Genomic DNA, 13485 nt, shown 5'->3' with positions numbered 1-13485 from the left:
GAGGCAGGCAGATCATGAGATCAAGAGATCGAGACCATCTTGGCCAACATGGTGAAACCCTGTCTCTACTAAAAATGCAAAAATTAGCTGGGCATGGCGGCACACATCTGTAGTCCCAGCTACTCGGGAGGCTGAGTCAGGAGAATCACTTGAACCCGGGAGGTGGAGGTTGCAGTGAGCCAAGATCACGCCACTGCGCTCCAGCCTGGTAACAGAGCGAGACTGTCTCAAAAAAAAAAAGTCCATCTGGAAGGGGAGGGGAGTACACAAGGGCATGAATACCAGAGGTGGGAGCACTGGGGGCTGTCTTTGAGGATACCTACCCACCACACTCACACAGGCATAGTATTTCTGGAAAGATACACTAGAAACATTCAATATTGGTTGCCTTCAGGGAAGGAAATTGGGAAACTCCCACCTCAGCCTCCCAAATAGCTAGGACTACAGGCACACATCCCCACACCTGGCTCGTATTGTTTTGTAGAGACAGGGTTGCCCAACTAGTCTAAACACCATCCTCCCACCTTGGCCTCCCAAAGTGCTAGTATAGGCAAGAGCCATTGTGCCCAGCCTAATAGGTATGCTCTTGCATACCTATTTTACAATATTGATGTATCACTTAAAAAATAAACCAGGCTGGGTGTGGTGGCTCACGCCTATAATCCCAGCACTTTGGGAGGCTGAGACAGGCAGATCACTTGAGGTCAGGAGTTCGACACCAGCTTGGCCAACATGGTGAGACCTCGTCTCTATTAAAAATACAAAAATTAGCCAGGCATGGTGGTAAGCACCTGTAATCTCAGCTACTCAGGAGGCTGAGGCAGGAGAACCACTTGAACCCAGGAGGCAGAGGTTGCAGTGAGCTGAGATTATGCCTCTGCACTCCAGCCTGGGTGAGAGTGAGACTCTGTTTCAAAAATATAAAATTTATTTTAAATTTAAAAAGAACAATGAAAAATATGGCATTTTAACAGACAAAATACTAACAGGGAACAAAATAAAAACAGTAACAATTATACTTCAATACTATATAGTTATTACTAGCACCATAAACATGCTTGTTTCTACTTAGCCATTACTTGCTTCCATGAGGGAGGTTTAAAAACCTCTTTATTACACATGCATACACATAAGCAAGCAACTCCCATTTGTAGAGCAAAATACAAACACTTGAGCTGGGATTCACAATCCTCTTCACAGTTTGGTTCCAGTCCACCCTTACTGACCCATTTCCTGCCATCCTTCCATCCATCTGTGAACTCGTTATTTGCGATACTGAACTATTATTTGCCAGTTCTGGAGGGTAAAGGCAACAAGCACAATGCCTGGCACACAGCAAACTTTCATCAAGTGCTGGCTTCCATTCTGCCTCAAACACGGCCTTTGTTTAGACTGTCTCCTGTGCATGGAATGCCCCGCACCCCTCTCCTAGCCCCAAGTAAAATTCCCTCCAAGGCATACGGCAAATGTCACTGTCATCAAGGAGTCCCACAGGCAATTAGTTATCATCTCTATTCTCCCATAGCACCTGTTTTTACCTTAACTCTGACACTTTTATTATTGTATTACAACTTAAATCTCTGCCATCCAAAGTCTGGTCCTTGGACCGTTAGCTGGGACCTCGTTTGAAATGCAGAATCTGGGCCCCATCCCAGACCTACAGAATCAAAACCAAAATTTCCACAAGATATCAGTGATTTATTTGCACATTCATCTTTCCCTGGTGGAATTGTGAGCCTTTCTAGGGCTCTCTTTTATTTCTGTCCCCAGAGCCCCACATAAGACTTGACGCTCAAACGCTTTTTAAGTTTTATTTGCAATACTTATATGATAGATTTTAATTCCTAGAAAAATAAATACATATTATTAATAATAATTATCTGGCAGATAGATAATAGTACATTTCTATGTAGCGTTTTAAATTTTCATAATCAGAATGTATTACTTTTACAGATAGGAAAACAAAAAGATTTGGGAAAATGCATGTAAAATGTAAGAAAAAAGGTAAATTGTAGATATAATACATTCACAAAAGGAATATAACTGTGTTGAGCTATATTTATAAAAAGATGAACAAATTATATTAGGTTTTTAAAAAAGACAACCTAACAGTATGTATTGATGATACCATGTTTGTCCTTTAAAAAAATTTGTGAATTAGCCGGGAGCAGTGGCTCACGCCTGTGTTTCCAACATTTTGGGAGGCTCAAGTGGGAAGATCCCTTGAGCTCAGGAGTTTGACCTGGGCAATATAGTGAGACCCTATCTATGTTAAAAGAAAAAATTTGTAAATAAACACTGAAAAGATACATATCAAAATATCTCTAATGAAGTTTGTTTTACAATTTTCTACATTTTACATTTTTTTCTAGTTTTCCTATGATCTTTATAAAAGCTTATCACTTACAAGAAAAAAAGTTATTTTCATTTTTTAAAAACATCTATACCCTTTACTAAGTCCCTTTACATTCAATGACCAAGATTTCTACAACACCCTGGGAAGTTGAAAGGTCTGAAAGTAACACAGCCATTACATAGATGAAGGCAGCGGGCCTTGGAAATGTAACCCTGATGGACTGACTCTGGGCTGGCGTTCTCCCACCCCTGCAGGTACTACAGACTCAGAGGAATGTGGCAAGTCAGATGCCAGCTTTGGCCAAAAAACCTCCTGTCATGTCAGGAGTCTCACCATGCCCAGTTACTTCCTCTGAGACAGTAACAGCAATAGGGGAACACTTCAAAGACAAAGCATTCAGAATGATTCATGCTGCACCACCTCCCCCTGGTGGCAGGCTCTGGAAATTGGCTTGAGGATAACTATTGCAATTGGTCACTATTTTTAAAATATATTTTCTGTCAAAATCACCCTTATTTCTTTAAATCATCAAAATCACTTTTTCTTTTGTCAAGGATTCAGATATTGACAAAAGACACAAAACCAGGACCTGGTGTCAACCAGACAATGCTCTGGATGATGCCAAAGGCAGTGTGGCTCTTTGCCTCCTGTCCTTGCTTCCCCACCTCTTCAAGTCTACAGTGGAGGCAAGGCACTATGTTCTTCAGCACCGTCTTTCCTGCTGTGTCTCTATCTCCATCCACTTCCCTGAGCCTCAGAAAAGGGCAAGGTGTGGCTCACATACTCTCAGCCATGGCCTGGCATGCTGCAGCTCCAACATCAGACATCTAGGCACTAATCCTCCCCAAGACCCAGTCCTCAGGTTCAAGGCACTGATATTTCAAATATGTGAGACTGAAATACTGACGTTTCTTTAAAAACATCAGGGTTTAGAATGTCAGTCTTCCACTGTGGTGCCCATGGTCTCCAGATACGCACAGCTTCCTTACTGTTCCAGGAAGAAGGAAACACTCAATAGGATATCTGAAATAGGAAGAAAGAAAAAATGGCATCATCACCTCTCCCGAGAACATAAAACACAGAGGCACAGCAAGGGTACCTTCCTAAAGCTTCCAAAGAGGTAAGCCACAGGGAGAGAAAGGAGGAGAGGAGACACGAAGGAAGAACACAAACCAGTACCTTGTACAAGATCTTGGTGTTCGTCTTTTGAAATTCGGTCCCAGGCCTTGGGCAAAGCTTGGATGTTTGCCAAGTCTCCCCACCGGATAGAGGAAAGAAGATACTTTCTATTCAGGTACCTTTCTGGAAGTTAAGGACTGCTCAAAAGAAAATGAAATATGCTGAAGTTAAAAAAACACCCTGGTGAGAACCAGAGGGAGCTATAAAAATGAAAGTGCAGATATCCTTACATTTTACCAGGTGGGCCTGATTCACCTATGCTACAAATATTTCCTGAGCAACTGTTTACTAACATGGCTTTGTGCTACAGGGAAAGAGAAATGAAACCATCTCTGAAATCTGGGATCTCAGCATGGTGAGGACAAAACCAGATCCTGAAAAGAAAGAACAAAAGTGACATGAGAGGTAAAGCTAGTGGAGGTTCAGAGGATAAATACACCCAATTCAGAGGAAGCAGGGACACCCCAGCTGGTAGGAAACACAAATGAAGGCACAGACGCATAGAATGAATTCAGGGAAAGCAAATCTTCCAGTCTGCTCAGCATGGACACCACATGGAAAGCAGTCAGAAAGGCTGAAAGGTGGGCTAAGCCAGAACAGAAAGAACACTGAGTACCAAGGCAGGGCTCTGAACTTTATCCCATTAGCAACAGGAGCTATTCCTATACTGTACAGTACAATTCTGATCCTAAGGAGCAGGATCAGAGCCAGACTTCCTGAAGAAATAGAGGTCATTAATTGGAGTCAGCTTAGAGGAAAAGAAACTAGACAGAGAAACCCGTCAAGAGGCTACATGCAATTAAGAATCCAAGTGAGAGGTAAGAAGCCATGTAAGCAGCAGAGGGGACAGAGAAGGAAAATCAAAGAAGCACCAGGGAAACAGAGGGAAAGGACTTGACGAGTGACTGTGTAAACACTCTAGCACATAGCAAGTGCTTAGTAATGTCAGCCGCAGTTCTTGCTCCTTCTACCCATGTTCCTGTTGCTGTTACTACTGCTGCTACTAACACATTTAAAAGGGAAAATAAGCTGGGCGCAGTGGCTCATGCCTGTAATCCCAGCACTTCGGGAGGCCAAGCTGATAGGACCACCTGAGATCAGGAGTTTGAGACCAGCCTGGCCAACATGGTGAAACCCTATCTCTACTAAAACTACAAAAATTAGCCGGGTGTGGTGGCAGGTGCCTGTAATCTCAGCTACTTGGGAGGCTGAGGCAGGAGAATTGCTTGAACCCGGGAGGTGGAGGTTGCAGTGAGCCAAGATCATGCCACTGCACTCCAGCCTGGGCAACAAGAGCAAAACTCTGTCTCAAAAAATAAATAAATAAAAGAGAAAATAGGGTGGATTCTACAACTCAAGGAAAAGGGGGCTGAATTTGACGGCTAGATTGAGGAGTTCAATTTTAAACTTGAGTTTGCAGTTCCAAGAACAATCCAGTTGGAGGCATCTGCAGGAAACCAAAAGTCAAGACTGGAGACAAGAAAAATTCACATGAAGGCAGAAACCTAAGCCAAAGGCTAAAATCAGGTATCAGACAAGAATTGAGAGACCAGGCATGGTGGCTCACACCTGTACTCTTAGCACTTTGGGAAGCCAAGGTAGTAGGATCATTGAGGCCAGGAGTTCAAGACCAGCCTGGTCAACACAGCAAGACCCCATCTCCTAGGCAAAAAAAAATTTTTTGAGAGAAAAATGTTAGAGCTTCAACTAACTGGTCTTTCTGCTTTTACCCTTGCCCCTACTACCCCAAATCTTACCCTAGAACGAAGCCAGAATGATACTGTTAAAAACATAGGTCTTATCCTGTTACTCCTTAATCAAAAGTTTCTAAGAGCTTTTTCTGTCACTCAAATGCTTTTTCTTTTGGTGGGGGTGGGGGCGGTTTGAGACAGGGTCTTGCTCTGTCACCTAGGCTGGTGATAACACTCAGGCTGGCGATCATGGCTCTCTGCAGCCTTGACCTTCCAGGATCAAGCAACCCTCCCAACTCAGCCTCCTGAGTAGCTGGGACTAAGCTGCACACCATCATGCCTGGCCCAAAATTATTATTATTATTATTATTATTTTTTGGAGACAGAGTTTCACTTTATCACCCAGGCTGGAGTGTAGTGGCACAATCTCAGCTCACTGCGGCCTCAACCTCCCCCAGTTCAAGCAATCCTCCAGCCTTACCCTCCCGAGTAGCTGGGACTACAGACTACAGGCACATACCACCACGCGTGGCTAATTTTTGTATTTTTTGTAGAGATGGGGTTTCACCACGTTGCCCAGGCTGGTCTCAAACTCCTGGGCTCAAGCAATCCTCCCACCTCAGCCTCCCAAAGTGCAAGGATTACAGGCATGAGCCACCACGCCCGGACCCCAAATTCTTTCAAAGACCTTCAAGGCCCTAGAAAGTCGAGCCCCTCCGTCTTTCTACCCTCACCTGCTATTAGGCTCCTCCTCATACTCTAGTCTAGCCTCCTCACTATTTCCTGAACAGACCAGGAATGTTCTTACCTCAAGGCCTTTGCATTTGATGTTTCCTCTGCCTAGTAGCTTTCTCTCCCCAAATAGCTCTTTCCCTTACCCTCTTCAGATCTTTGCTCGAATATCACTTTCTCATCAGGCCTGCTCTGACCACCCTATTTTAAATCACAACCCCACCCTCACTCCTCACTTTCCCAGGTTTATTTTTCTCCATAGCACTTATCGCCATCTGGCACTCTACTTTCCTTTTTTAATGCCTGTCTCTCTGCACCAAGAACAGTGCCTGACAGGTAGCAGGGACTCAGTAAATTATTAGAGGAAGGATTATACAAAGGAATGCAGGAAGAATCCAGGTTCAGGAACCAAAGAGAACTGACTCAAACTATACAGTTTTCCAATCTTGTGAAAACTGAAATTTGAAAGACTTAGAACAGCTCTGGCCGTGACCTGAAATGTGTGCAAAGGATACGACTTTCGATAATGTCTCTCAATATCCTGCAACCATTCCAACATGTCAGCCACAGAGGGGCTCACTGCTGAAGGCTGCAGGACAGCATCAATGCCAACTGTGTCTGCATGCTGCTCATAGATCTGAAACACTCGCTCCACATGGCTGCTGACCACGTCTCGCACCTTGAGGAGGATGGCTCTGCAAGAAACAGTCTGACGTTAGGCAATATCATGAGACAGGTATAAAGGAAGGTTTCTCAATTTTGGCACTACTGATATTTTGGACATGATTCTCTGTTGTGAAGGGCTGCCCTGTACATTGTAGGACGTTTAGGAGCATGCCTGGCCTCTACCCACTAAACGACAGGAGTAAACCACACCTATACCCTTCATAAGCCATAATAACCAATAATGCCTCTAGATGATGCCAAATGTCCCCTCATAGAAAAACCATCTCCAGTCGAGACCACTGGTCTAAGGAGATTAGTGACGGTGCCTTGGATGTAGGGGTGGCTCAAGACTCAAGAAAGGGGCTGGGTGCAGCGGCTTGTTGCCTGTAATCCCAGCACTCTGGGAGGCTGAGGCAGGTGGATCACCTGAGGTCAGGAGTTTGAGACCAGCCAATGTCCCAAAACCCTGCCTCTACTAAAAATACAAAAATTAGCCAGGTGTGGTGGTACATACCTGCAGACCCAGCTACTTGGGAGGCACGAGAATCATTTGAACCCAGAGGCAGAGGTTGCAGTGAGCCAAGATTGCATCACTGCACTCCAGCCTGGGTGACAGAGCGAGACTCCATCTCAAAAGTAAATATAATTTTTTTAAAATTAAAACTTAAAAAAAAAAAAAGCCAGGTACAATGGCATGCCTGTAATCCCAGCACTTTGGGAGGCCAAGGCCAGAGGACAGCTTGAAGCCAGGAATTTGAGACCAGCCTGGGCAATATGGCAAGACGGTCTCTACAAAAATTTTTAAAAATTAACCAGGTATGGTGGCATGCTCCTGGAATCCCAGTTACTCAGGACACTGGCAGGAGGAGTTAGAGGCTACAGTAAGCTATGATCATACCACCGCACTTCAGCCTGGGCAACAGAGTGAAATTATCTCTAAAAATAAAATAAAAATAAATAAAAGACAAAATATTAAGTAAAGCACTCATATTGTTTCGTGAAACAGTCCAGTGATATATGCATGTATGTGTGTCTATGAATGATATAAAATATTTCTTCCTCTAAGTCAAGGTCCAAAGTCTGAAAGCCACTGAACTAGAAAAAACCAAGTGCCTCTTGGGTGGTAGGCTTTGACAGGCAGTGTTCTATTTTTCAAATTGAGATATAATTCACATACCATAAAATTCACCCTTTAAAAGTATACAACTTACAGGCTGGACGCGGTGGCTCACGCCTGTAATCCCAGCACTTTGGGAGGCTGAGGTGGGCGGATCACAAGGTCAGGAGATCGAGACCATCCTGGCTAACACGGTGAAACCCTGTCTCTACTAAAAATACAAAAAATTAGCCGGGCGTGGTGGCGGGTGCCTGTAGTCCCAGCTACTCGGGAGGCTGAGGCAGGATAATGGTGTGAGCCCAGGAGGCGGAGTTCGCAGTGAGCCGAGATCGCACCACTGCATTCCAGCCAGGGTGATGGAGCAAGACTCCATCTCAAAAAAAAAAGTATACAACTTACAGTAAACCTGTTCTGTTAATACAATGGTATATAAATGTCATTATAGGCCAGGTGTGGTGGCTCACACCTGTAATCCCAGCACTTTGAGAGGCTGAGGAGGGTGGATTACTTGAGGTCAGGAGTTTGACACCAGCCTGGCCAACATGGTGAAACCCTGTCTCTACTAAAAACACAAAAATTAGCCAGGTGTGGTGGCAGGCACCTGTAATCCCAGCTACTTGAGAGGCTGAGGCAGGAGAATCACTTGAACCCAGCAGGTGGAGGTTGCAGTGATCTTGCAGAGGTTGCCGTGAGCCAAGATTGTGCCACTACACTCCAGTCTGGGTGACAGAGTGAGACTCTGTCGGAGGTGACAGATAGATCTGGGAACCATATGATCCTCTACATAACTTACCCATCATTTCCTGAGCTGCTTTACCTCTCTGATCTTATCTTTTTTCTTTTTTTTTTAGAGACAGAGTCTCACTCTGTTACCCAGTCTGGAGTGCAGTGACACAAACATGGCTCACCGTAGCCTCGACCTCCTGGGTTCAAGTGATCCTCCTGCCTCAGCCCCCTGTGTAGGCCCTGTGCGACCACAGGTGCACATCACCACACCCAGATAATTTTTTTATTTCTTATAGAGTCAGGGTCTCACTTTGTTGCCTAGGCTTTGAGACCAGGCTGGTCTCAAACTCCTGGGTTCAAATGATCCTCCTGCCTTTAGCTTCTCAAAGTGCTGGGATTACAGGTGTGAGGCACCATACTCGGTCTCATCTTTTTTTCGTTTTGCTTTCCTTTTTGTGGAGAATGGGATCTTACTATGTTGCCCAGGCTGGTCTCAAACTTCCGGGCTCAAGTGATCCTCCTGCCTCTGCCTCCCTAAGTGCTGGGATTACAGGCTGAGCTGCCATACTCAGCTGATCTCATCTGTTATCAGGCCTCTGCTCCTGTCATACTTTTCTCTTTTTTTGACACAGAGTCTTGCTCTGTCACCCAGGCTGGAGTGCAGTGGGACAGTCTTGGCTCACTGTAACCTCTGCCTCCCGGGTCCAAGAGATTCTCCTGCCTCAGCCTCCCCAGTAGCTGGGACTACAGGAGTGCACCACAACACTCAGTTAACTTTTTTATTTTTAGTAGAGACGGGGTTTCACCATGTTGGCCAGGCTGGTCTCAAACTCCTGACCTCAAGTGATCTGCTTCCCAAAGTGCTGGGATTACAGCCATGAGCCACCGTGCCGGGCCAGTCATACTATTCTCTATGCACACTACTCACACCCACGTCTTGACTCTGTTTACACCTTTTCAACCATTAGGTTTTTAATATCACTTCCTCCCCAGAAGCTTCCCCCCTCCACACAAGCCATACTTATCAATATCTTAGGACATCCCACAATTTAATTCACTGATTGTTTATTTCTTCTATTCAACTAAGAACAGGAACTAAGTCTGGTTCATTGTTGTATTCCTGGCACCTTGTGCTTGGCATCCCACAAGGTGCCTAATGAATGTATTTTGTACAAATAAATAAAAGGAAAGTCCTCATCTGTGACAGTTTCCTATTAGTCTATGGCACAGACTCTATATACTGGACCTTTCTTTTGTTCTGGTTCAAGGAAAGGCCACACATGCCCTGTCTCTCCTCTGTCCTCAATAACCTATAACTCTCAGCCTGGGCAACATAGTGAGACCCTATCTCTACAAAAAAATTTAAAATTAGCTGGGCATGGAAGTGCACGCTTGTTGTCCCAGGTACTTGGGGGGTTGAGGTGGGAGGATCACTTGAACCAGGGAAGTCAAGGTTGCAATGAGCTGTGATTGTGCCACTGCACTGCAGCCCGGGTGACAGAGCAAGACCCTGTCTCAAAAAAAAAAAAAAAATCTGTAACACAGATACTGGGTCTGACAACAAGCATATCAGAACTTGGAGACGTGCTACTACTGGGCACAAAGACACCAACCTACAGCAGAACAAAGTGGTGATTAAGAGCTCTAGCTTTTGGGTCAGGCACACTTGAGTTAGAATCCCAGCTCTACCCTTTTCTGGCTGTGTCACCAGGGGCAATCTGCTTGAGCCTCAGTTTCCTACCTGCAGGGAATTAAGTGCAGTAAAGTCACAGATATGTTGAAGAGCCTTTATAATGTAATATATATAAAGCCCTTAGCTCTAGCACCTACTAAGTTTACACAGCTCCTCATTGCCTTTTACCAAAGAAAACTATAGGGCAGAGCTAATAGGCTTTCTCTGCTCCTTTTCTGTTCTTCTTTTGTGACTTCCACTAAGCCCACCACTGCCATGCCTAGTCTCTGACAAGGAAAATGCCAGAAAATGGCTTTCTGACAGAGGTCTCACTGCCCCAGATGGTAAGTGAGGAAGGTTGAGATACCTCCAAATGCCACGCTTTCAAGGAGAAAAACACCTTCTGGACTGATACTAGCTACATATAAAACACCTCGTTTTAAAATCCTTCCACCAGGAAAGAGCACTATGGAGCTGCTTACAGCCTTTCCCCTAGCTTGTCCAGGACGATGTCACCAGCAGCCAGCTGCTTGCGCCTCAGCCGCTCTTTTAAGTCTGGGAAGGCCCGAAGCGCCGGCACATCCTCGAACCGCAGGTTCTGTGCGGCCTGCAGCTGCTCCGCCAGGTTGCTGAGGGAAGACAGGAGGGGCTGGCAGTCCTGCAGGGCACTCTGCCACAGGCCCTGCTGCTCCTCCACCACCAGGAAGCACTTCTTCAGGGCCTCCTGCACGGCAAGCAGAGGCCGGTCTTGAGTCATCTTCTGCTGAAAAAGATAAAAATAGAAAATAACCACGTTGGGGTGGCAAGTCAGTCCGGGAGGCACTGGGTCGAGGGTGGGCGTCATTTCCGTCCTCGTGTTCACACAGGAGTTGTCTCACCTCCAGAAGTGGTTTTTTTTGTTTTTGTTTTTTTCGACACGGAATTTCACTCTGTCGCCCAGGCTGGAGTGCAGTAGCGCTATCTCGGCTCACTCCAACCTCTGCATCCCAGGTTCAAGCAATTCTCCTGTCTCAGCCTCCCGAGTAGCTGGGAATACAGGTGCCCGCCACCACGCCCGGCTAATTTTTGTATTTTTAGTAGAGACAGGGTTTCGCCATGTTGGCCAGGCTGGTCTTGAACTCCTGACCTCAGGTTTTCCGCCCGTCTCGGTATCCCAAAGTGCTGGGATTACAGGCGTGAGCCACCAGCCCCGGCCCTGCCTCAGCTTTCTGAAGGAGATCCTGGCTTCCCCTTGGGAAGGGTAACCTGGATAGGGCAGTCTCCTGCTTCAGAGGATTCCCGGCGGCCAATCGCCGTCTCTTCTCTGACCTACAGTCCTGTCTCCCCTGCCCGAGGCTGCCGGTCGCGTTCCTGAAACCAGCGGAAAAACTTAAAAGTCAAGACACCCAAAGCGTGAGCACCACGCGCCCATAGTCTCTCTGCGCATGCTCACAGGCGACCGCCCCCAAAGCTCCTCCGCAGGCCTGCAAGGCTATTGAGTCGCGAAAATATATCATAGTACCGAAATTACTTCTGGGTACTGTAGTCCAACATGTGGATTGGCCACTCGGCTTGAAGCTTCCTTGGGACTGGATGTTGGGACCGTCCAAACACGGCGACTTCTCATTTGTCAGCCTGCGGCAGTTTAAATTGGGTGGCAGTGGTGGCATGTCCTCTTAACTGTGGAGTCTTTTCCTCTCAGCTTGCGCCTTCGGCTGTGCCTTAATGACACTTTTGACATTGTGTATCACAACCAACTGGCAAAAACTAGTGAATCACGGGCTCCTGACGTGGCAGCTCTCGCTGAGATGCAGGTGGACATCCTAGGTGCCCAGGGAGGTCGGGCACATTGGGGAGTCGGGTGAAGGAAACCCTGAAACCGAGAGGCTGGAAGCCCAATTTGCCCATCATAAAAACACCTGCTGCGGGAAAGCCTACATGAGGTACGGGTTGTCGTCCCCTCTCATCTTGGCCATCTAACTGATGGAGATCCTTAGGCACCCAGCAGACTCGGGTGTCACCCCCACCACCCACTGCCCAGGGCTGACCTTGGGCGGAAGAGCGACATTCAAATATTTTTTGTATATGGAGCAACAAACCAGGGTGGAAGAGAGAGAGAAAGGACTTTCTAGGAAGGGCCAGGCTTGCCAGGGTTTCTATGCTTGGACTGCTCTGTCCCCAAGCTCGCTGGTGCCCATCAGGAGCCTGCTTGGCACCTTTGCTTATTTCTTTGATTGTTCCTGAACTCAGAGGGGGAGAGGCAAGATTATCACTCCCATAGCCTATAACATGCACGCTTAAACACAAACAACCCCTCTGACATGGCTTCATTCCGCATCCACAGGTGAAAAGCACCAAATCCAAACAATCAGGCCACAAACCTGTCAAGAGCTCGCCGGTCTGGCCGTCCAGTCGTCGCCCGCCTTGAGACTCAGCCTGAGCTACAGCTTCGAAACTAGCCTCTAGCCTTGCTGGGTCTCAGCACAACCCTTGAGCAATCCAACCCTGTGGCTGTGGGCAGATGCAAAGATGCACAGTTAGCACTTCCGACAGGACTGCGGCTCAGCGGGGTTCGAGGTCTACACGCCCATTCCCAGGCCCACGGCCAGAACACCCAGAGCTGCCTCCTGCCCTGGGCTCCCTGGAGTGTGGTGGCCGCGGCTCACGCTGCAGTCACCGCGTGGGCAGCTGCCAAGCGCCACTACTCGCACCTGAAGTCGCGGCCCCGCGCTGCACACCCAGTCGAGGCGCCAAGACGCGAACTGGACGGGAGTGGCCGGCCCGCGGGCAAGCGAGGAACAAGAGGGTTCTCCCCACTCGCTGCCCAAACTGGCCACGGGCTGGCGCGCCCACCCCAAAGCCTGCACCCCGGCCCCGCTCCCCTGTCATTCCGCCTCGACCCCTTCCAAACCCTGTCGGGGCTGCTCTGTCTCCGCCGACCCTCCACTTGCCCCAAGTTCGGCCTGGGGAGCTTGGGGCCCTGAGGAGCGCCGACGTAGGCAGCCAACCAGTCAATCAGTCAGAGTGTCACGGCGGCCCCTCGGCTACTCAGTGGCAGCCAGGCCTGGAAGAAGCAGCCGCCGGCCCCGGAGCAGAATCCTACAGCCGACCTGACCTAGTCCGCTCCTAGCCCTTCAAAGATTGGGGTAATGAGGACCCGCCGCAAGGCCTGCCGGGAGTCGCAGTTTGTATAGTTTGCAGCCGGCCAGGGCGGAGCCGGGTGGGTTGGTGGGGAGGGCGGGGAAACAAGCCTGGACCACAACTCCCAGGAGCACCCGCGACGGCGGCGCCCGCGCTGACGCACTCCGGCTATAGGGAGCGCATTGGGCGGGAGACCCCGGGCAGGTAGGAACTTGCTTGTGATTGG

At 47.8% G+C, this 13485-nt stretch overlaps 1 protein-coding gene across 29 annotated transcripts; it reads right to left on the bottom strand.

The window, feature by feature from the left end:
• Window positions 1-1798: 1798 nt before the first annotated feature.
• AIRIM (AFG2 interacting ribosome maturation factor) lies at window positions 1799-13282 on the bottom strand. Of its 29 annotated transcripts, none has more exons than XR_012422388.1 (7): window positions 13070-13282; window positions 12500-12629; window positions 11641-11941; window positions 10622-10902; window positions 6474-6653; window positions 3536-3658; window positions 1799-3379 (listed from the first exon to the last, which is right to left on the bottom strand). XR_012422388.1 is itself a non-coding variant. In XM_074011794.1 (7 exons), the coding sequence occupies exons 3-7, from the start codon at window positions 11743-11745 to the stop codon at window positions 3342-3344; spliced, it is 714 nt and encodes a 237-aa protein (XP_073867895.1). In that variant the 5' UTR covers window positions 11746-12005; window positions 12500-12629; window positions 13030-13282; the 3' UTR covers window positions 1799-3341. The 29 variants fall into 29 exon arrangements, 16 of the variants coding, with proteins under 16 accessions (XP_073867895.1, XP_073867890.1, XP_073867893.1 ...); XR_012422390.1 differs by having other exon boundaries at window positions 10622-10899; XR_012422397.1 differs by having other exon boundaries at window positions 11650-11941.
• Between the last annotated feature and the right edge of the window lie 203 nt (window positions 13283-13485).

The sequence above is a fragment of the Macaca fascicularis genome, chromosome 1 (assembly GCF_037993035.2).
Source record: "Macaca fascicularis isolate 582-1 chromosome 1, T2T-MFA8v1.1".
In the NCBI taxonomy this organism is placed as follows: Eukaryota; Metazoa; Chordata; class Mammalia; order Primates; family Cercopithecidae; genus Macaca; species Macaca fascicularis.
This window is presented reverse-complemented; position numbering and strand designations above follow the sequence as displayed.